This window comes from Rana temporaria, chromosome 12 (genome assembly GCF_905171775.1).
Source record: "Rana temporaria chromosome 12, aRanTem1.1, whole genome shotgun sequence".
NCBI classification, from domain to species: Eukaryota; Metazoa; Chordata; class Amphibia; order Anura; family Ranidae; genus Rana; species Rana temporaria.
The window spans coordinates 136,631,146-136,655,684 of record NC_053500.1 but is presented as its reverse complement, the minus strand read 5'-3'; the positions used below and the strand labels follow the sequence as shown (position 1 = coordinate 136,655,684).

At 45.0% G+C, this 24,539-nt stretch overlaps 1 protein-coding gene across 1 annotated transcript in view; it reads left to right on the top strand.

Moving 5' to 3' along the window:
* LOC120918959 (myosin-1B-like) overlaps nucleotides 1–24,539 on the top strand; it is a 62,180-nt gene that overhangs the window by 9,443 nt on the left and 28,198 nt on the right. Inside the window, exons 4-19 of the mRNA XM_040330876.1 lie at nucleotides 2,821–2,848; nucleotides 5,014–5,131; nucleotides 6,742–6,834; nucleotides 8,603–8,666; nucleotides 8,765–8,863; nucleotides 12,129–12,232; nucleotides 13,946–14,084; nucleotides 15,642–15,760; nucleotides 16,911–17,060; nucleotides 17,150–17,320; nucleotides 18,048–18,357; nucleotides 18,765–18,832; nucleotides 18,931–19,018; nucleotides 20,623–20,740; nucleotides 22,324–22,447; nucleotides 22,557–22,693. Of these exons, the coding sequence (XP_040186810.1) occupies nucleotides 2,821–2,848; nucleotides 5,014–5,131; nucleotides 6,742–6,834; nucleotides 8,603–8,666; nucleotides 8,765–8,863; nucleotides 12,129–12,232; nucleotides 13,946–14,084; nucleotides 15,642–15,760; nucleotides 16,911–17,060; nucleotides 17,150–17,320; nucleotides 18,048–18,357; nucleotides 18,765–18,832; nucleotides 18,931–19,018; nucleotides 20,623–20,740; nucleotides 22,324–22,447; nucleotides 22,557–22,693 (1,930 nt within the window). The remainder of the gene's footprint in view (nucleotides 1–2,820; nucleotides 2,849–5,013; nucleotides 5,132–6,741; nucleotides 6,835–8,602; nucleotides 8,667–8,764; nucleotides 8,864–12,128; nucleotides 12,233–13,945; nucleotides 14,085–15,641; nucleotides 15,761–16,910; nucleotides 17,061–17,149; nucleotides 17,321–18,047; nucleotides 18,358–18,764; nucleotides 18,833–18,930; nucleotides 19,019–20,622; nucleotides 20,741–22,323; nucleotides 22,448–22,556; nucleotides 22,694–24,539) is intronic.

Sequence of the window (24,539 nt, the reverse complement as noted above, 5' to 3'; positions counted from 1 at the left end):
CAGGGTAGACTGGGGGTTCATGATACAAACACTAGAATTTATAGGAATAGGCCCAAGGATGATCAAATGGATCAAAACGCTCTATTTCCACCCATGTGCTAGGATCAAGATCAACGGATCTTTATCCGCACCCTTTGAGATGCGAAATGGAACCAGACAGGGCTGTCCCCTGTCCCCCCTTCTTTTTGTCTTATCATTGGAGCCTCTGCTTGCAATGGTTCGACAAAATCCAGAAATATATGGAATAGAAGTTGGAGAAGATGAGCACAAATTATCCGCCTTCGCAGACGATATTCTATTCTATATAAGTAGCCCAAGAGTCACCCTCCCGAAGTTAATAGCTACCTTAAAACAATATGGTGAGGTATCAAACTTCAAAATGAATACAGAAAAGACGGAGATCCTGAATATTAACATTCTTAAAGAAGAAGAACAATATCTGCGGAAGAAATATAATTTCAAATGGCAAAAAGAAATAAAATACCTGGGAATAAAACTGGCAAATACCATCAAGAAAATATATAGAATAAATTTTATCCCCCTACTCAACGAAATAAAAAGTGAAATTAAAAACATATATAATAGACCAATTTCGTGGTTCGGGAGGATAAATGTGGTAAAAATGGTTCTCATCCCAAAAATTCTATACAAGTTTCAAATGGTCCCAATTTACCTACCACCGTCATTCATCAAAATAATTAACTCCCTCATAATGAACTATATTTGGAATAATAAAAAACACAGGGTGTCTGCTCAAACCCTAAAACGGGCCAAGAAAAAGGGAGGATTAGCTGTACCCGACATCAGATTGTATTATAACGCTTCGGTTCTCTCACGGGTTATAGAATGGGCTAAAGAGTCCCAGGACAAAAGATGGATAAACATTGAATGCACATTAGCGAGGGCACAGTTAGGGAGATTAATTTGGAATCCACCACAATATAGATCTTTACACACTTCAACACACACAATTACACATAATGCATGGAGGATCTGGGATAGACTTCACAAACAATTAAAAACAGAATTCAATTCACCCTTTATAGATTTAAAAGAAAACGAATATTTCACCCCAGGGACAAAAGAAGTAGGGGGAAATTGGATCACAAATAGAACACAGCTAAAAGATATAACACTAGATGGTAAAATTAGGACACTTCACGATATTAAATATAGGATTGGAATTAGGGCGCTCGACGAGTGGAGATATTTGCAGTTAGTGTCATTCGTCAAACGCCTATCACACCCTTTGAGGTCACAGGAGGAGTACACTATATTGGAACAATTGTGTAGCATCGAAAGCTCAAAAGGAAATATATCTAAAATCTATAATTACTTGCAGAAAACGGAAGAGTTGGACACGCTAAAATACATCCAAAATTGGGAAACAGACTTAGGGGTCCCAAGGGGGAAAACGACCATAGGAAGAATCTTGAATATGACTCACACCTCGGCAGTAGATGTAAGAACTGCCGAGATGAACTTCAAATGTTTGACGAGGTGGTACGCTACCCCAGATAAAATGGCCAAATTCAGAGGGGGTGAGTCAGAGAAATGCTGGAGAGGCTGTGAGTTAAGAGGAACGATGGCACACCTTTGGTGGGACTGCCTGAAAATTAAAGCCTATTGGAAAAAAATCTTGGCCCTGATAAAGGTAATAACAAAAAAAGAAGTGGAAGATAACCCATGGGTAGTTCTTTTTCATGGAGGGGAGGTTCCAGAGAAGGAGTATAAGGGTTCCCTGACCCCTCATTTGTTGAACGCAGCGAAAAGATTGATCCCCCTTAAATGGAGAGACGCGAAAAGCCCGCAAATGTGGGAGTGGATCGACTCCGTAGAGGACACCTATAGGAGAGAGAAATTAAAATACGGAAGTTTTAAACACGAGGTAGAGGAAAAGGACATATGGGTTCCCTGGTTGGAATTTAAAAAGACCTGGAGGTTCGCAGAAAACCTGAGAGAGGAATAGGAACACATTGTCAATTGATGGGAATGAATTCTTATAGGGGAGTCGTGGGATGGTCAAGGGTGGGGTGTGGGAAGGGCGGGAGGGTAGGAGGGGGGAATTAGTCGGGGAGGGGGGAGAAGGGGTGCTGGGTATCTCTTTGTCACGCGGATAAAACCTGTTAAAATTCCGTACTTAATACAAAAGAGAGTCTCCTAAACGGAGAAAAAATAAATAAATAAATAAATAAATATAAATAAATAAACAAATATATAATAAAAATAATAACAAGTATAAAAACTTGTATAAGAAATACACCACAAATGATGCTAAACCAGATGTAGAGACGGAATTATGAATAAAATCATGAGCAAGTCTCTCGCTGCGGTGAAGTCTGAAGTGGCAAAAAAAAAAAAAAAAAAAAAAAAAAAAAAAAAAAAAAAAAAAAAAAAAAAAAAAAAAAAACATTGATCAACCTATTGCATGGAATTGAACATCCATGCAAGTGCAAAAAATAGGCATGTTTTTTTGTCCTGGGGGCATATGGAAAGTGAGAGTATTTGAGCTTGGGTGGGGGGGGGGGGGGAGCAAAGATGTCTGGGAGGGCGATTTCATCAGTGGGGTAGATTTGTACTGGAAGGAGGGGGAATTTATGCAGATAAGTGCTAAGGGGGGGGATTTGGCATGTTCGCCCTGGGCTCTAGTTGACCTTCTCTGAAGTGCCGGGTCTGTAAAGGCGCCACTGCCTGTGTAGGTGATACAAGCAGCATAATATAGTGGGACATTCACATGAATTGTAACACAAGGAGACGTGCAGAATATGAATGTTACCGGGACTGAAGGAAATAACTGAACGCTTCTCTGCTTCTTTCCAGATAGAGAAAATCAGTCTATTCTGATCACGTGAGTACATGATTTATCTGAGTCTCTTTTTCTTTCATTTACATTTAAATTTCACTGTTTATCAGTTTATAGCAACAAAGATAAATGGCGGTCAATTGGCTGCCGCAGGTCCCTGCACGTTACACATTTCTTTTTGTGTTATTTTCTCCATTTCGGGACCGCCGCACGCCGATATACGTCAGCTGTTTGAAGAGGGATATCTCTGTTACGGCAGCAGCTAGCTACCATAGGCGTGCGCAAGGGGTGTGCCAGGTGTGCCTGGGCACACCCTAATCCTGGGATTGGCAACCTGTCAATGGTGGGCAGGTGACAGGTAAACCGCGTCCGCTATCCTTCCTTGCCGACCCTCAAAACCTGGACAGGAGATGTGGCAGGGGGTGGAATAAATTTAGTGGAACCGATCTGTATTTTACTCCTGCAGCATCTGAAAGTAGGCTTCTCCTCCTCTCCCTTTTGTCAACATTCAGCTGCTACAGGAGGAAAATAAAGGGAATCGGTACTAATATATGCCACCCCTCCTTTCCCTGTTACTCTTCCTTCTGTTGCCCGGGTCCCCCATGTGCTCCCTTGCTCCCCCCTCCCCCCTTCATCCCATTGTTTCAGGATAGAGAGCGGTGAAGAGGCCGGTAAATATTTCAAATGCATATGTGTTGGAGCTTTGGGGTGCACACCTGTAACGGTGTTGGGGTTAACACCGGTTACGATCTTCCATTCCACCAACCCACGACAGCTTATCCGACACTCCAACAATCCAGCAGACACGATCCATTAGAATTGATCCCCAGACAAATGAGACACACTGCTCTGTTTCTGGTTCCAAAACGAATGAATGCTTTAATGGTAAACTCTCAGGTTTTTATACAGTTACAAAGCATGCTGCAGTAAGAAAAGGGACAATGACACACTCCACCCAAAACATCACACAATGGGTGCTTAACGAGCCCCCCTCAATCTGCATCCTAGACAGACATTCTGGCACCGAATCGACAGTTAAGTTAATTACTACAGCTGACAAGTCACATTCCACATCTATTATCAATAGTATTTTCACACAAAACAGTGTCATCAGCATACACAATGAAAGATCTTAGGAGCAGACGTAATTAGCACAATGGACAACAGAATGCAATCACAGCAAGCCCCATCACTACAGCCATGTGGACTTAATTATCATCTCAACAGTCTATGTTACACATTGAATGAATCACTCTCCTATTGACCTGTTGGGGTCAGAATGAACAACCTGTAATATTCCAAGATCTCCTGCAATACATGAATTATCATTAATGTCCCATCTCATGTAATCCGAGATATCAGTTCTCAGTCATTCTATGCCCCTAATGAACATAGGATGACCCTAGACCCAAGAGTCATTGGTGAAGCTGGCACAGTACCCTGCATCCTTCAAAAGTCTCAGGGTATCACGGGCCATTCCGTTACAACACCCTAATGCAATAGACTGCGTACAACTATGACTATAACCCAGGTAGCCATCTCTTCGGCCGGTGGTCCGGTTTCCGATAATGGTGGTCTCTGCGGCGGATTCTTTACCTTAGTGCAGTCCTCCCTCACTTACCTCATCCTTCCATTTTGCTTTTAAATGTCCTTATTTCTTCTGAGAAATCCTCACTTCCTGTTCTTCTGTCTGTAACTACACACAGTAATGCGAGGCTTTCTCCCTGGTGTGGAGTGTCGTGCTCCCCGTCCTCCCTTGGAATACATGAGAGTCAGGATGCTCTCTACATTGAAGATAGAGAAAGGAACTGTGTGCTAGTGGGCGTCCTGACTCTCCTGTAGTCCAAGGGAGGGGGCGAGCACGACACTCCACACCAGGGAGAAAGCCTCGCATTACTGTGTGGAGTTACAGACAGAAGAACAGGAAGTGAGGATTTCTCAGAAGAAATAAGGACATTTAAAAGCAAAATGGAAGGATGAGGTAAGCGAAGGAGGACTGCACTAAGGGAAAGGAAGATATTTAGGGATTTTTTTTTACCTTTACATCCCCTTTAACTTCTACAGGCTGTGTGAGGTCTGAGCCCTTACCTGATAGTCCAATATTGAACTAGTTGGTCGAAGATGCCAGTCTCTGCTGTGGAAGTTAAAGTGACTCTTTCTTTGCTACATTATTTATAAATGTTTATTGTCCTGAATTATTCTTCCTCCAGTGGAGAATCCGGTGCCGGGAAGACTGTGAACACAAAGCGCGTCATCCAATACTTCGCAACAATTGCAGCCACTGGAGACGCCAGCAAGAAGAAGGAGAACTCCATGAGTAAGATGCAGGTGAGGCCCGGGTGTGCGGCAGGAAAGTCCCGCTACATCGCAACTGTCCTTTATTTTTTATTTGTGCAAAGGAGGGCAAATACATTACTAATTTGTGTTCATAGATACAAGTCCCAGAGGTGCTTAATATCATTTTCCCGTGCTCCATCCTAAATCCATATCTTCATATTCAAAAGAAGCTTCAGAGGTGACACATTTTACACAGGTGTAGCACTTATATTTAAAATCCTGGAGTCTCGGGCTGTAAATGGCTTTATAGCAAGACTTAAAGGGGTTGTAAACGTTCGTGTATTTTCACCTTAATGTATCAAACACCTTGCAGTGTCCGTCCCCCAAGCCCCCCCTTTTAATTACCTGAGCCCCGAATTTCAGTGGGCGTGATCTCGCGTCGCTCTCTACACTGCTTCTCTGCTCTTCATTTGATAGACTGATAGCAGCGCAGCCATTGGCTCCCACTGCTGTCAATCAGGCGTCCAATCATAGCAGAGGATGGGAGAAGACATTGAGGAGCATGTGACCCGCTGCCCCAACGAGACTAGGTAAGTGTCGGGCGGGGGATGCACAGTGGCAGCATGTGATGGGCACAGTAGCCGAAATTGATGGGCACATTGGCAATTGGTGGGCACGGTGGCGGCAGTTGTTGGGCACACTTGCGGAAGTTGATGGGCACAGTAGCGGCAATTGATGGGCACACTGTCAGCAATTGATGGGCACAGTGTCAGCAATTGATGGGCACAGTAGCGGCAATTGATGGGTACAGTGGCAGCAATTTATGGGTACAGTGGTTGCGTTAGATGGGCATACTGGTGGAAATTGATGGCACAGTGGCTACGTTTGATGGGCACAGTGGCTGCGTTTGATGGGCACAGTGGCTGCGTTTGATGGGCATAGTGGCTGCGTTTTATGGGCACAGTGGCTGCGTTTGATGGGCACAGTGGCTGCGTTTGATGGGCACAGTGGCTGCTTTTGATGGGCACAGTGTCTGCATTTGATGGGCACAGTGGCTGCGTTTGATGGGCACAGTGGCTGCATTTGATGGGCACAGTGGCTGCATTTGATGGGCACAGTGGCTACGTTTGATGGGCATAGTGGCTGTGTTTGATGGGCACAGTGGCTACGTTTGATGGGCATAGTGGCTGTGTTTGACGGGCACAGTGACTGCAATTGATATATTTTTTTTTTCAGTTTGTTTGCGCCCCCCAAAAAATTTTGAGCACCAGCCGCCACTGACCATAACCAAGCTATGAGTTCATGGTGTGCCGAACCTTATACTTTGAGGGCATCCATAATCAAAAGTTGAAATCTTTTATAGAATTTTTTGTTCATATTCTGCTGGGGAGATTTCACCTCCTGTGCTGGACACGCATCAGGAAGTAAAAAGAAATCTCTCCAAAGTGAGGGAAATTGCCATCCCAGGCAGTTGGTCTCCAGGACAAGTGCTTCTATTGGAAGCGTTCCTATCACTTCTTGTCCAAACCCTTGACCCCTAAGTTACCTCTAAACGTAAATTATCCCCTGAAAATAAAACCTGGGCACCAAAGTCATACATTACCACACTGTAAATGTTAAACACGTTATGACAGGTCATGTTTTCGTCTTTATATTTCTAGGGGACTCTGGAGGATCAAATCATCCAGGCGAACCCTCTGCTGGAGGCCTTCGGTAATGCCAAGACGCTCAGGAATGATAATTCATCCCGCTTTGTAAGTGTTTTGTGATGCTTTGCAGCTATGGTGAAGATCTCTTAATAAATTTGGTAAAATGTTTAGAAATACAGTGGAACCTCGGATTACGAGCATAATCCGTTCCAGGAGAATGCTCGTAATCCAAAGTACTCGCATATCAAAGCGAGTTTCCCCATTGAAGTCAATAGAAACTAAAATAATTTGTTCCGCATTGACTTCAATGGTATGCAATACCACATGTGGCCAGAAGTGGGGAGGGGCACTGGAGAGCCTCGGAAAGGGTCGGGACACCTCGCCTGACCTCAGAAAGACTCCGTTCCCGAGGTTCGCAGAGGTCAGCCAAACTGTCCTCGGGCCTTTCCGTGCCTTTCCAAACGGAGCCGATCGGCTCCGCTCAGCTCTGGCGCCCACCTCTGGCCAAATGCGGGAAATGCACACCGCTTTGGCCTGAATCCTGCTCGTTTTGCGAGACACTCGCAAACCGAGTTAGGATTTTTTTTAATACAGTGCTCGTATTGCGAAACGCTCGTTAACCACGTTACTCGCAATTCGAGCTTCCACTGTAGTCGCAAAGAGTTTTTTATATAAAAGAAATCTGCTGACAAATGCCGAGCTGATGATGGGAAAGTGAAATCGTTCACTAATCACTCTGGGCCAGATTCACAAAAGATATACGCCGTCGTATCTCTGAGATACGATTGTCGTATCTATGCGGCTGATTAATAGAATCAGTTACGCATAGATAGCCCTAAGATCCGACAGGTGTAATTGACTTACACCGTCGGATCTTAGGCTGCAATTCTAGGCCGGCCGCTAGGTGGCGATTCCATTGCGGTCGGCTTAGAATATGCAAATGACTAGTTACGCCGATTCACGAACGTCCGCTTTGCCCGTCGCTCTAAATTTACGTCGTTTCCGTAGAGATACGTGGCGTAAAACTAAGGGTGCCCTCTAGGTGGCCTAGCCAATGTTAAGTATGGCCGTCGTTCCCGCGTCAAAATTTTAAATTTCACGTCGTTTGCGTAAGTCATCCGTGAATGGCGCTGGACGCCATTTACGTTAACGTCGAAACCAATGACGTCCTTGCGACGTAATTTAGCGCAATGCACGTCGGGTAATTTTACGGACGGAGCATGCGCAGTACGTTCGGCGCGGGAACGCGCCTAATTTAAATGGTGCCCGCCCCATTTGAATTAGGCGGGCTTGCGCCGAGTGGATTTACGTTACACCGCCGCAAGTTTACAGGCACTTACGCTGTAAACTTGCGGCAGTGTAACGTAAATGGGATACGTTACGCCGCCGCAGTGTAACGTATTTGTACCTGAATCTGGCCCTCTGTGTTTACAAGTGACAGCTCTGGAAGCTTTCTGGAAGAGTTATATATAGTCCCTGTACGGTTCCTACTGCTCCAGAACCTTTTCCTATCTCTAAGTACCTATCCCTATGCTAGCCACTTGCATAAACAAGCTTGGGAGCCGGAGCCTTAAATAGACTCTGTGTGACCCAAGATGGCTGCCAAAGTCACACGGGCTTCAGCATCCAATTGGATTAACGAACCCCCCTTCATAGAGGAACCAGGATTCCCTCAACTTCCTCTCCTGTCTGCATTGCCACTACGGTTGAGGTGGCAGGGGAGAAAACGTCTGCACCTTCTTACAGGAGGTTTTGGGACCTGCAGATAATTGGATGCCCAGGAGAGGGGAGGACACTGCTCTATATAGTCCCATTTTCTGGTACATAACTGCCTTGTGTGTGATGAATGTAACACAAATCTTCATTTACTCAGGGAAAATTCATCCGAATCCATTTCGGAGCGACGGGAAAACTCGCCTCTGCAGATATTGAAACATGTAAGTGGCAGATTGTAATTGCAAGTTTGCATTGTGTCTTTCATAAACACGGACGTCGGTGATTGGCCAATTTGTACTAAATAAATATCTTCTGGCAGATTTGCTGGAGAAGTCCAGAGTGACTTTCCAACTTCCCAACGAGCGGAGCTACCACATCTTCTACCAGATCCAGTCCAATAAGAAGCCGGACATTATTGGTGAGTGGAGGGATGGGTTGTTCTAAACATCACCTGTAAAGTCAGAGGGCCGGATTCAGAAAGATGATCGTATCTTTCTGCGGGTGTAACGTATCTCCGATGCGTTACGCCGCTGTAACTTTGGGCGCAAGTTCCGTATTCAGAAACAACTTGCGCCCTTAGTTACGGCGGCGTAACGTATGTGTTGCGGCGTAAGCCCGCCTAATTCAAATGGGGATGTTGGGGGCGTGTTTTATAAAAATGTTACTTGACCCCGCGTTTTTGATGTTTTTTTTTAACGGCGCATGCGCCGTCCGTAAAATATCCCAGTGTGCATTGCTCCAAAGTACGCCGCAAGGACGTATTGGATTTGTCAATGACGTCCAGCCCTATTCGCGAACGACTTACGCAAACGACGTAAAATTTTCAAAACTCGGCGCGGGAACGACGGCCATACTTAACATTAGCTACGCCTCATATAGCAGGGCTAACTATACGCCGAAAAAAGCCTAACGTAAACGACGTAAAAAAATGCGCGGGCGGGACGTACGTTTCTGAATCGGCGTAAATACCTAATTTGCATATTCCTCGCGTAACTATACGGAAGCGCCACCTAGCGGCCAGCGTGATTATGCAGCCTAAGATACGACGGTGTAAGACACTTACACCAGTCGGATCTTAGGGATATCTATGCGTAAATGATTCTCTGAATCAGGCGCATAGATACGACGGCCCGCACTCAGAGATACGACGGCGTTTCAGGAGATACGACGGTGTATCAGGAGATACGCCGTCGTATCTTGTTTCTGAATCCGGGCCATAATATCCAACACCCCCCTCATACAGGCTATGGGCCAAAATCTAAGCAGGTGCTGGGGTGAAATGGCATATGGGGCTTCATACAAATAGTGCTGGCAATGGGGCTTCACCAGCACACCATAGTAGAAGGTTCAGTAACAGTATATTGTAGAAGAGTTCAGCAAACGCAACACGTCCAATCGGAAAGCACACTTGGCCCGGTGCCACTTGCAACTGAGACTGCAGTGGACCTACGAGATGAAGAACACAGGTCCCTTCCCCCATACTACCCCATCTTTACACAGGACCCTCACCCATACTATCCACATCATTACTCATGACCCCCATCCTCCATCATTACACGGGACCCCCTTCCCCATACAGATCCTGCCTTGAGGAGCGAAATGCAACCTGGCCTGTCCATACCCAAAAGAGGAGGCTTCCTGGAAGTTAGAAAGTCCCTGAGCTGTCCCTACTCCTCCGATACCTTTCCCTATCTCTAGCACTGTCTCTGACAGACAGGGATCCTTTCCCTATGCTATCCACTCACAAAAAGCATGACAATCCTAGGAGCTGGAGTCTTAAATAGACTCTGCCTGACCCAAGATGGTCATCAAAGTCACATGAGGCACCCGCATCCAATCAGATGGCCGTCTCACTGTGACTGAAGAAATCATAGAGGAATCAAGTTCCTCTCGACTTCCTCCCCAACCTGCATTGCCGCTGTGCTCGAGCGCCACCTGCAGTGGAGAATATAGACTGCACTTGCCTTCACACTGAGGACCCTTTCCTCAAACCAGTGGGCCTACATGAGTAAGGGGTCCTCAGTGGCCCGGAAATGTCCCTGTTTGGTGGCCAATAAATGTCCTGTCTTGAACTTTCTACTATGGTGTGCTCTTGATGCCTCATTGCCTGGACTAATTTTCACCTGGCCACCCTTATTGGTCATTACAGTATATTTCTGCTGTGTATCCAATTAACCAGTTTTAGTAAGAAAAATATGGAAACTATACAAAATGGGGGAGGCAGTCTTGTTTAATGATGGGGGGGGGGGGGTAGTATGGGAGAGGGGTCCTGTGTAATGATGAAGGTAGTATGAGGGAGGGGTCCTGTGTAATGATGAAGGTAGTATGAGGGAGGGGTCCTGTGTAATGATCAAGGTAGTATGAGGGAGGGGTCCTGTGTAATGATGAAGGTAGTATAAGGAGTGAGTCCTGTGTAATGATGGGGGTAGTATGGGTGAGGGGGTCCTGTGCAATGATGTAGGTAGCATGGGGAGGAGGTCCTGTGTAATCATGAGGGTAGTATGAGGAAGGGGTCCTGTGTAATTATGGAGGATGGGGGTCCTGTGTAATGATGGAGATAGTATGGGGGAGGGGGTCCTGTGTAATAATGGAAGATGGGGGATCTGTGTAATGATGGGGGTAGTATGGGAGAGGGGGTCCTATGTAATGATGGGGGTAGTATGAGGAGGGAGTTCTTTGTAATGATGGGGGTAGTATGGGGAGAGGGTCCTGTGTAATCATGAGGGTAGTATGAGGAAGGGGTCCTGTGTAATTATGGAGGATGGGGGTCCTGTGTAATGATGGAGATAGTATGGGGGAAGGGGTCCTGTGTAATTATGGAAGATGGGGGTTCTGTGTAATGATGGAGATAGTATGGGGGAAGGGGTCCTGTGTAATTATGGAAGATGGGGGTTCTGTGTAATGATGGAAGTAGTATGGGGAGGGGGTCCTGTGTAATTATGGAAGATAGGGGTTCTGTGCAATGATGGGGTTAGTATGGGGAGGGGGTCCTGTGTAATGATGGGTTAGTATGGGGAGGGGGTCCTGTGTAATTATGGAAGATAGGGGTTCTGTGCAATGATGGGGTTAGTATGGGGAGGGGGTCCTGTGTAATTATGGAGGATGGGGGTTCTGTGTAATGATGGGGGTAGTATGGGGAGGGGGTCCTGTGTAATTTTGGGATGTTGAGTGATGGAAAGTAAAAGTGTATGGGGGGGGGGGGGCAAGAAGATGTTTGCCTAGGGTCCAATCAGTATTAAAGATGTCCCTCCCAGCACAGAGGGTAAGTGGTAAGCGCTTCTGCCTTGTAGCACTGGAGTCCATGGATCAAATCCCCCCCTGGACACATCTACATGGGGATTGGAAGCTCTTCTTGTGCCTGTATGGATTTCCTCCTACACTCCAAAGAAAGACATTCCGATTGGATATTTGGCTGGAATGGACCCTAATATGTATGTATGTGAGATAGGGTCTTTAGACTGTAAGCTCTTCGGGGGCAGGGACAGGTGTAAATGAATAGTAAGTAAAGTGGCGGCACAATATAAAGCCTGTAATAATAAATAATAAGGGTCACTTGAACACCATCTTTGAGTTTTGGTGGAACAATTACGGACTTGAATAATTTTCATGATTTTTTTTTTGTCTGCTTTACATTCACATTCAGTTTCAGTAATTTTTTGGAATATGTTTTTTTTTTTCTACAGAAATGTTGCTGATTACATCCAACCCGTATGACTTTCATTACACCAGCATGGGGGAGATTTCCGTAAAAAGTATCGATGACGCCGAGGAGCTCATGGCCACCGACGTACGTATCGTACATACAACGCCTTGGCCTGGTGTTATGGAGAATCGCACTCCAAGCCCAAAAGCCATCTTTATTACTGCCTGAAATAATAACTGTCTGCTGTCGCCAGCGGGAGCCAAGCCAATTCAAACCTGACCCTAGAACTGGCAGCTTGAGGATGAAATAAAGACCGTGATGAATGATGCTGTATTGTCCTCTGGTGCCAAATGTACTCTGGGGTCTGTCGTGTCTAATATAAAAAAAAAAAAAAAGATTTATAGCTAGATTCAGAAAGAGTTAGGCCGGCTTATCAGTAGATAAGCCGAACTAATTTAGAATCTACGCCCACTTATGTTTAAGTGTATTCTCAAACAGAGATACGCTTAAACATATCTAAGATACGACGGCTTGCGCCGTCCTATCTTAGGTTGCAATATCGAGGCTGGCCGCTAGGTGGCGCTTCCATTGCGGTCGGCGTAGAATATGCAAATCAATAGATACGCCGATTCACGAACGTACGCCCGGCCGCCGCAGTACATTTACGCCGTTTCCGTAACGCATTATCAGGCCTAAAGTTATTCCATCTAATAGTTGGAATAGTAATGTTAAAGTATGGCCGCCGTTCCCGCTTAGAAATTTCGAAATGTTTACGTTGTTTGCGTAAGTCGTCCGTGAATAGGGATTTACGCCGTTTACGTCCACGTCAAAATCAATAGGCCCGTGCGGCGTACTTAGCCGCAATGCACACTGGGAAATGTAGGCGCCCGGCGCATGCGCAGTTGAAAAAAAACGTCAATCACGTCGGGTCAAGCCTCATTACCATTAAACACGCCCCCTCAGACAAATTTGAATTAGGCGCCCTTACGCCCGCCCGCTTTAGGCTACGCCGCAGTAACTTAGCAGGCAAGTACTTTGAGAATCAAGTACTTGCCTCGCTAACTTACGGCGGCGTAGCCTAAACACGCTAAGCTACACCGCCGCAACTTTGCACCATTCTCTCTGAATCTACCTATTAGAGAATAAATCAAAAACATTTATCTAAATATATTCTTTATTAGCCACGGAGGATATAAATCCCAATTTTTTTGCGAAGCCAGAAATGAACTTATGCAGGGAGTAATGACATCATCACTGTGCTGTACAGAGCCTGTGCAGAGAGCAGTCCTGTGGGAGGGACCCAGCAGGCCCCACCCACTACAGGCTGCCTGTAGAACACTACAGGAAGGGGCGGAGACAAGACCGGTCACCCTGCAGAAGGAGAGAGAGCAGCAGTGATTGGTCTGTGTTACAGAAGGCTCCTGCACAGAGGCACAATTAGAAATAGACAAATAGAGAGAACTACAAAGATAATTTAGAAAAATGTCACAACATCTTTTGTATCTAGACAACATTTTTTTAGCCCCTGCTTCAATTTTAAGGGTCTATTTATAAGAAAAAAAAATCTCCATAATGTGCACTATATTGTCAAAAGTATTGGGACGCCTGCCTTTACACACACACATGAACTTTAATAGCATCTCATAGCTAGATTCAGGTAGATGTGTGTATCTTTGAGGCGGTGTATTCTCATGTATAATGTGAATGAGAATCGTGATCTTTATTCTAAGCAAAAAAAAAAAAAATCGTGATTCTCATTTTAGCCAGAATCGTGCAGCTCTACCTTATGATACCATTTTTTGCTAGGAAATGACAGAATGTCCACTTCCATACAGAACTAATCTGTTTTCTTCCCAGGAAGCCATTGATATCCTTGGCTTCAATCAGGAGGAGAAGATGGGGATCTACAAGCTGACAGGTGCAGGAATGCATTATGGGAACATGAAGTTTAAGCAGAAGCCCCGCGAGGATCAGGCTGAGCCTGAAGGCACGGAAGGTAAGGAGCCGGGCCGGTTCAGGTACACTTATCTGGATACCGGATTTTAAACTTTTATTTATTTTTTCAGCTTTAAAGTGGCGGTCCACCCTAAAAAAAATATATATATACTTACCAGAAATGGCTGTTACTAGGCAGATCTTCCTAATCTGCTCCTTCCTTTCCGCGGTGCTCCTCGGTGTCGTCCTCCTCGCGTAGTCTTCTGGGGAATATGGTGCGCTGACTTCTGGGAACTGTGTGTCTCCCAGAAGTCAGCCGCCCATTGACAGAGCGCCGCGCGACTCGCGCATGCGCAGTAGGAAACGGTTAATGAAGCCGCAAGGCTTTCCCTTAGTGAGGATGGCGGCGCCGGGACCCGGTCCAAGGGACAGATTGGCCTCGGGCGGCCGACATTGCGGGTAACCAGGACAGGTAAGTGTCCTAATTAAAAGTCGGCAGCTACAGTGTTTGTAGCTGCTGACATTTTTTTTTTTACGCCGGACCTCCGCTTTAAATGACCTTGGGAAGAGTTAAAAGCTGCTCAGGTTTTTTTTTTTTTTTAATGCTGTCTGTGGGATATTTTTTCATTTCTTTCCTGGACAGAACATAGGGAGGGAGGATTACACAAAGTGGGGGATAGTGAAAAAAAAACCTGATGCAACCTTTAACTATTTCTTAAAGCATTTGTTACCCCGACATCATATTCTTGATATGTGCCTGCTGTACCGTATACTTGTATTGTAAAGTTTTCTGTTCATTGTATTACATCAGAGTCTCCCTTTACATCAGAGTGCACAGGGTTCCCCCTGTGGTGGAATGGAGGTCACATGTTGTGACATCACTTCCTGCTGGGTCTTTAATAAAACTGCCTGTGAGGGCGTTGGCAAACCAGTCATGACTGGGAGCTAGACTGAGAACAATTGGTGAGGTCTCTTGACTTGAATGGATGGGCAGAGAATGGATGGTGAGTGAACTTATTTAGCTTTAAGATGGCTTATTTCATTAAGACGGAGTATGTGCTTTTTAGCACAGGGCAAAATGGCGGTATGCTCTGCACAAAGCCAATTTTGCCACCACACCCCTAACTGTGTAGGGGGGGGGGAACCTCTGCACAGTTTCAAAGCTTACCCCCAGACATATTTCTAACGGGCAGCCTCTGTCCATAACGGACATTTACGGGCAGTTTGTAAATCAGCCGATTTTTACAAGCCATCCTTAAATTTACTAACGGTTGGCAACCCTGCTCTAGTCATGCTTGATCTATGGCCCAAAAACAGCATTGGTTGGATCCTTACACATCTTCTGAATTGTTACGTATGTTTGGTCTGTTTGGTGGATAGGAACCAACTGAAGGGAAGTTGGAGGCGGGCAGAAGTATGGAAATAATGTGACAGCTACTAATTGTTTCTAAATATTGTTTTCCAGGACTTAGATCTTCAAAGATAGCCATAATTATCTGTCTTTTTGCCATACGGTGTATGTATATATATATATATATATATATATATATATATATATATAATTCAAACACACATTGCATAGTTTATTTTATCTTTATGTGAATTTTGTGTCTTCCAGATGCAGATAAAGTGTCATATTTGATGGGCCTGAACTCCTCCGATCTGGTGAAATCTCTTTGCAATCCGAGAGTCAAAGTTGGAAATGAGTTTGTGACCAAAAGCCAAAATGTGCAGCAGGTGAGGACCGCCAACTACTGTCCACCTTCCAACTCCTCTTCACCTTCCAACTCCTCCAGTCTAAAGCCTCGTACACACGATTGGACTTCCAGCGGACTTTTCCGTGGATTTTGGTCTAAAGGGCGTTGGCCGTGAACTTGTTCTGCACGCCCCAACTTTTTCAGCCAACATTCACCAAACCACATGGTTTTTCAGCTCTTTACCACCACCCTTTGGGCAACTTCTGCTATTGTTGTCTGTTATTTAGCGTTGGTTCCGAGCATGAGTGTTTTTACTTTGGATTTTAGTTGAACGGGTTTGCGTCCACACGATCGGATAAACCAACGTAACAGATGCCTCGTACATACAAGCAGGATTCCCGACAGGAAAAGATCCGTCGGAAATCCCGAGGGGAAAACTGAGAGCCTGCTCTCTACATTTCCCCCATACAGTCGATTGATTTTTTCATCGGGAAAACTCAGACGGGAGCTTTTCCTCGGAAATCACGACCGTGTGTATGCTCCAACTGAGTTTTTCCGATAGGAAAACTGCCAAAAAACGCAGATTTTCTCGTACACACGGCTGGGTTTTCCGACGGGAAAAAGTCAGTCGGGAATCCCGGCTTGAAAAAAGAGAGCAGGTACTCTTTTTTGTCCGTCGGTTTTTGGCTTTTTTCCCTTAGGCCTCGTACACACGACCGAGGAACTCGACGGGCGAAACACATCGTTTTCCTCGTCGAGTTCCTTGTTAGGCTGTCGAGGAACTCGACAAGGCAAGTTTCTCCATTCCCGTCGAGGAAATAGAGAACTTGCTCTCTTTTTGGCTCGTCGAGTTTCTTGACAGTTTCCTCGACGAAAATGTACACACGACCGGTTTCCTCAGCAAAAAAATATCTCCCAGCAAGTTTCTTGCTGGTTTTTGCCGAGAAACTTGGTCGTGTGTACGAGGCCTTAGGAAAAACTGATTTCCGGCCAAAAGCTCTCCTCGCAGTTTTCCCGTCGGGAAACCCGCTTGTGCGTACGGGGCATTACAGTTGGTGATCATGAACAGCTGACATTTGATGTCGTTAATTCAGCCAATAATTGCCATTCAGCCATGGCAATTTTGGCCATAAAATTGGATCGTGTGTATGAGGCTTTAAATAGATGTTACTGACAAATGTCTATTCCAGGTCTACAACTCCGTCGGGGCTTTGACCAGGTCAGTTTATGAGAAACTCTTCTTATGGATGGTGACCCGCATCAACCAGCAGCTGGACACGAAGCAGTCCCGCCAATACTTCATTGGAGTTCTGGATATTGCTGGATTCGAAATATTTGATGTGAGTCATAGATCTTCGTTCACATTACGAAGTGATCTTCTGTTCTTGGCGAGGTTGGTTATTAATTTTTTCTTCTTATAAAATTCAAGTTCAACACTTTTGAACAATTGTGTATCAACTTCACCAATGAGAAACTGCAACAGTTCTTCAACCACCACATGTTTGTGCTGGAGCAAGAGGAGTACAAGAAGGAAGGCATTGAGTGGGAGTTCATCGACTTCGGCATGGACTTGGCGGCCTGCATCCAGCTCATTGAGAAGGTATGTGTTATATTGAAGAGAAGCCTTCTATTATCACTCCAGCATCGGAGAAAACATGGGAGATTTATTATATGGCCAAATGTTTGTGGAGATATGACCATCTCACCACTATATAACCAAAAGTATGTGGGCTTTCTTCTAAATAAGTGGCCTCCAAAGACGTACCGCGCGCCAGGAGATTCAGTTTCCTGTTCCCGGCCGGACTAAAAGGAAGTGTGCACTTCCTGTCAGTCCGGCCGGGAACATGAAACTGAATCTCCTGTCTGGACTGACAGGAGGAAGGAAGAGGAGCTCGGCCACGCTACAGAGAAGGGAAAGTGACGACTTGAGGCAGCAGTGCCTAAAGAGCGCTCAGGCGGCTGCAGCATATAGGAAGCTTAGCTTGGCAAGGGCCCAGCTCGGGGCCCCAAGCAATTACTTGGTTTGCTTGCCTTGTAGCCACGGGCCTGGCCATAGAAGTCAACGAGGAACAAATTATCTTTGTTTCCATTGACTTCTATGGGGAAACTCGCTTTGATATGCGAGTGCTTTGGATTACAAGCATTCTCCTGGAACGGATTATGCTTGTAATCCGAGGCTCCACTGTAGTTGCCCAGGTCAAATCTCTATCTTCTTTAAGAGAATGACAGATATAGTCGACAAACAGAATTAAACATCATTGTGAAAGGATTTTGCCACTTGTAATAGAGATCTTTTCGTACCTTCATGGTCTTTTTTTTTTTTGTAGCCGATGGGACTCTTCTCCATCCTGGAAGAGGAGTGTATGTTCCCTAAGGCCTCTGATACCACCTTTAAGAACAAGCTGTATGACCAACATCTGGGAAAGTCACCCAACTTCCAGAAACCAAAACCAGGAAAAGGCAAGAGTGAAGCCCACTTCTCCCTGGTGCATTACGCCGGCACGGTGGACTACAATGTAACCGGGTGGCTGGACAAGAATAAAGACCCGCTTAATGAGACCGTAATAGGCCTGTACCAAAAGTCTTCCCTCAAGCTCCTCGCTTCGCTCTACTCCAGCTTTTCCACTACAGACGCGAGTAAGTACTGTATATGTAAACCCAACCAGAAAATTCGAAGGCTCCTTCCACACGAGGCGGACTATGTCGCTACGGAGTCCGCCTGCTCCCGCCAGCTCAGTGGGAGATCAGTCTCCACTGAGCTGGCGGATGACAAGCTCCTCTCTGCTCACCGATCTAAAAAATATAAATTAAAATCGGCAGGAAAAGAGTAGCTTAGGGGAAAAGGTGAGGAAGTGGTTAATTAGGACTGAATACTGTTACCATTTTATGTTATTTACTTTTAAGGTTTAAATGCCATCACAGATTGATTATAGATCTTACCTTTTATATACAAACGAATGAAATAGTAACTAAAGTGTATTTCTGAATAATAACCCATCATGGAATTTTCGCAGAGCGTTCATTAATATTTCTTTTCTGTCCAGCTACTGGCGGTAAATCGGGGAGTAAGAAGAAGGGCTCCTCCTTCCAGACCGTGTCGGCAGTGTTCAGGGTCAGTTCACCGAGTGGAATTAACCAAAAAAAATAAAAAATCACCAGAAATATCCAAAGCCGTAACTAAAGACTTTGATTCATGTATCCTTCCTGCAGGAAAATCTGACCAAACTGATGACCAACTTGAAGACCACCCACCCGCACTTCGTCCGCTGCCTCATCCCAAATGAGACCAAGAGTCCAGGTAGAGTTCACACTCAGACCACGACCCAGATAATGAATGTCCCATCTACTGGCCAATCCAATTAGAGAGTCACTGCCCCCCCCCCACAGGAGGGTGCAAGGACCTGCCGAGCTGAGATCACTGAGGTGAGATACCCTGACACCCCTAGCTGACCCCCCAACCCCCTCCCATACACCCCATAAAACCGGTGGCGCGCTCGCGACCCGGTCCGAAGCTCTGTGACCTCGCCCGCGGGACCTGATCGCCGCCGGTGTCCCGCGATCGGTCACCGGAGCTGAAGAACGGGGAGAGGTGAGTGTAAACACAGCTTCCCCGTTCTTCACAGTGGCGCTATCAGTGATCGTCTGTTTCCTGATATAGGGAAAGGCGATCAATGACGTCACACGTCCAGCCCCTCCCCCCTACAGTTAGAAACACATATGAGGTCACACTTAACCGATACAGCGCCCCCTAGTGGTTAACTCCTAAACTGCAATTGTCATTTTCACAGTAATCAGTGCATTTTTATAACACTTTTTGCTGTGAAAATGCCAATGGTCCCAAAAATGTGTCAAAATTGTCCGATGTGTCCGCCATAATGTCGCAGTCACGAAAAAAATCCCATACAGATAGAACCTCAACAAATTAGCACTGCCGTTTTCTCATGACTCTAGAGGCATAACAGTGTAATGAAGCTACTTGAATATGCTAACACATTGAATACATCAGGGTGAATATTTCTGCATAGTAAGTGAGCAATATGTATGTTTATTAAACTTAAGAAACCAAAAATCACTTTGTTATTAAGCAGTATAAGGCAATGAAATAAAAACATTTGCACTAGTCTGTTTCTAGCATAACTGTATCATTCTGATGGTAAGCGAGAGTAAAAAAATTAAATTATTAATAAAAGTGCAATAAAACTATCCCCTATTTTGTAGACGCTATACATTTTGCGCAAACCAATCAATAAACGCTTATTGCGATTTTTTTTTTACCAAAAATATGTAGAAGAATACGTATCGGCCTAAACTGAGGGAAAAAAAAGTTTTTTTTTATATATTTTTGGGGGATATTTATTATAGCAAAAAGTAAAAAAATATCGAATTTTTTTTTTCAAAATTGCCGCTCTATTTTTGTTTATAGCGCAAAAAATAAAAACCGCAGAGGTGATCAAACACCACCAAAAGCAAGCTCTATTTGTGGGAAAAAAAGGACGCCAATTTTGTTTGGGAGCCACGCCGCACGACAGCGCAATTGTCATTTTAAAGCGACGCAGTGCCGAATCGCAAAAAGGGGGCCAGGTCCTTTACCTGCATATTGGTCTTAAGTGGTTAACATGAAATCTGATGACAGGTCCATTTTAAGTCCTTTACGACAGTGGTCATCAACCCTGTCCTCAGGGCCCACTAACAGGCCAGGTCTGCAAGATAACTGAAATACATCACAGGTGATCTCATTTGCTGCTCAGTGATTGCAGTATTCTAGACTGCATCTCCCCCAAGGTAATACATAAAACCTGGCCTGTTAGTGGGCCCTGCAGGACAGGGTTGATGACCACTGCTTTACGACATTTAGCACATTAGTGTATTATAGAATCAGTATTTATGACTTTCTGTCTACAGGGGAGATGGACAATCATCTCGTCATCCATCAGCTGCGCTGTAATGGCGTCTTGGAGGGAATCCGAATCTGCAGAAAGGGGTTTCCCAGCCGAATCCTTTATGGGGACTTCAAACAACGGTAAATAGAAAAGTCATACACTTTTATTTAGTCCTTCTTCCATGTGAAGTCTGGTATTGTTTTGATTAAATATTCTTATGCCCCGTACACACCATCACTTTATGTGATGAAAAAAAATTACGTTTTTAAAAACGTCACTTTAAATGACCGTGTGTGGGGGAAAACGTTGTTTTATGTCTTGTGAAAAACGACAAAAAAAAAATTGAAGCATGCTTCAATTTTATGTGTCGTTTTTCAAAACGTCGTTTTTTACTTCACAGAAATTGACCGCGTGTAGCAAAAAACTACGTTTAAAACGACGTTTTTACACCCGCGCATGCCCAGAAGCTACTTATGAAGCGAGCTTCAATGGAAAAAAGTGGTGAACGTAACCTCGCTTTGCTAGAACATTGTGAGAAAAACGATGGTGTGTAGGCAACTTCGTCTTTGAAAATTGAAGTTTCAAAAACGTCGTTTTTTACTTCACAGAAAATGTCGTTTTTTTTCATCACATATAGTGATGGTGTGTACGGGGCATTAGGGTAATTTCTCTTGGGATTAAGTGTTCATAGGGTATCTTCTCTTCTGAATAAATGTTCCTCGAAAATACCCCAAGAAGAATAATCAGAAAAGAAAATACCCTAAGAACATTTATTCAGAAGAGAAAATACCCTATGAACATTTGATCCCAAATGAAACTACCCTAAGGCCCCTTTCAGACTGGGGCGGGAGCTGCGGTGGCGGTATAACGCCGCTAAAAATAGCGGCGCTATACCACCGGAATTGCCGCGGGTATCAGCCGCTAGCGGTGCGGTATTAACCCCCGCTAGCAGCCGATAAAGAGTTAATACCGCCCGCAATGCGCCTCTATAGAGGCGCATTGCGGGCGGTATTGCCGCGGTTTCCCATTGTTTTCAATGGGAAGGAGCGGTGAAGGAGCGGTATACATGCCGCTCCTCTCACCGCTCCAAAGATGCTGCTGACAGGAGATTTTTTTGTCTCCCGCCAGCGCATCGCCTCAGTGTGAAAGCCCTCGGGCTTTCACATTGAGTCTGCAGTGAAGGAGTTTTTCAGGCGCGATCGCGCTTTTTTTTAGCGCTGTACCGCCTGAAAAACTCCTCAATGTAAAAGGGGTCTAAGAACATTTGATCCTAAGGGAAAATATCCTACAATACAGTGTCCCGGAATGAAACTGACACAGCCACACCCCCCCCCTCCGGGCCAATCTGATGCCCCCAAAAATGGCCGCCACATCACTACTTTACTCACTGACAGTACTTGTCCTGGCCGGGAATGCCTGGAGGAGCACATTCCCCGCCCCCTGCTTGTGATTGGGGAAATCATAAATCCCGCCTCTTGTGTCCAATCACTGTGCTGTGATTCGTTACAGCACAAGCTGATTTTTGGGAAGGGGGGGGGGGGGTGTGTCCCTGAATGGTAGTTTGGAAATGTGGTCACCCTAGTGGCTTAGCGTTATCAGCCAGAGACAGGAAGTGCTATTACTGGCAGGATCTCTAGGTGAGAAACCTTGGAACAGATTTACAAAAAAAATGATTTCCAACTGTATAAAGTTATTCATTTTATATTAAAAATTCTTCTGCCAGATATAAGGTTCTGAACGCCAGCGCCATCCCAGAGGGGCACTTCATAGACAGTAAAAAGGCCTGCGAGAAGCTCCTGGGCTCCATCGATATCGATCACACGCAGTACAAGTTCGGACATACAAAGGTTGGTGGATCTTCTTCTGCAAGGTTCTTATTAATTAACCTGAATGGGGGGGGAGGGGCCAGGATACGTCTTAATGCAAAATGAAATCCTTCTGTTGTCTGTCTTCCAGGTCTTCTTCAAAGCCGGCCTGCTGGGTGTTCTGGAGGAGATGCGGGATGAACGCCTGTCCCAGCTCATCACCCGCACACAGGCACTGTGCAGGGGTCACCTAATGAGGGAGGAGTTTAAGAAGATAATGGAGAGAAGGTAGTCATCATCTATATATAAATCATCATCTATATACTTATGTACTATCACCTCCAACATCAAGCTTATTTTAATTACTGTGGCTGGCGTTTTTGTTTTGAAGTCACTAGGAGGCGTTTTTGTATTGAAGTCTATGGAACGCAATTTTGCATTGAAGTTTATGGGACCCGATTTTGCATTAAAGTCACTAGGGGGCATTTTTGCATTGAAGTCACTAGGGGACGTTTTTGGATTGAAATCACTGGGGGGGGGGGGGGGGGGGGGATTTTTGCATTGAAGTCACAAGGGGGCATATTTGCATTAAAGCCTATGGGATGCCATTTTGCATTGAAGTCACTAGGGGGTGTTTTTGCATTTAAGTCTATGGGTAGCAACTTTGCATTGAAGTCTACGGAAGGAGACTTTGCATTGAAGTCTATGGGAGTCGCCTTTGCATTGAAGTCTTTGAGGCACGACTTTGCATTGAAGTAAGCATCACTACTAGGGTGTGATGTCAATACTAGCCTAAAAGGTATCAGGCGGGGCAATATGTAACTGTGGGGGGAACATTAAAGTGTAAGCTTCTTTGGTGCAGAGACTGATGTGAATGGCTCAAGCCCTGTACACAGACCGATGGACCGTTTCCCTCATTAGGTGACCCCTGCACAGTCTTTTCAGTCTGTTAGAGCGTGATGAATGTGCTTACTCCATTATGAACGGTAGTTTTACCAGAACGAGCGCTCCCGTCTCATAACTTGCTTCTGAGCATGCGCGGATTTTATCATGTCGTTAAAGCCCACACACGACCATTTTTTACAACCCGAAAAACGACAACGTTAAAAACGTTGTTAAAAAATAGAGCATGTTCGAGAAAAAAAATTGCCCATTTTTCAAAACCCGAAAAATGCTCTGAAGCATGTCTTAATGACATAAAAAAAAACGTAATTTTTTACAACCCGAAAAATGATCGTGTGTACGCAGCATTAGACCCTGCTTTTTCTTCCTTCCCCCTTTCTATATCTCTATTTCTTATTCTCAGTTTGGACTATATCAGGCCATTGGGCACAGGCCAAGAAGAGTTGGGTACATGGATAGTTGCCTAGCACTGTTTATACTTAGGCCCCTGTCCAGATAAGACTCAATAGACATCTGTTGAACTATGGACAATGCCCAGTGGCATTTCTGGGTCCTGCAAATATGTAATTGCCTTTATGTACCTGTAACGGTCAGGGGTTAACGCCATTTACGATATTCCATTCCACCAAGCCAAGACAGCTTATGCGACACTCCACAATCCAGCAGACACGATCCATATGATTTTCCCCCAGAATAACGAGACACAGCTCTGGTCTCTGGTTCCAAACAGATAGACACTTTAATGGTAACCTCAGGTTTGTAATATACAGTTAGAAGCCCCAAGAAACAATGGCTTAACTCCACCCAAAACATGACACAATGGGTGCTCAATACACATTCCTTTAGATAATGACATTCAGATAATCTACATGAACTAATTACTAGTCATTTACCCAGATGTTCTGACTCCGCGATAAGCTATTCTCACCTGATACACAATACACATTCCTTTGTAGACATCTGACCTTTAGAGTGTGTTAACTCATAACACATATTAGCATCAATAGAACTTTCACACAATACAGGCTTAGTTAACATAGCACCATTAAATATCTTAGGAGCCAGGCTTAATTAACACAATAGACAACAGAATGCAATCACAGCAAGCTTTCATCACTACGGCCAGGTAGCTGGAGGTGATTAACATCAATTAACATCTTAACAGTAGCAGACTTAATTAGCACCTCAACAGTCTATGTTCCACATTGAAGGAGACACTCTCCTATTGACC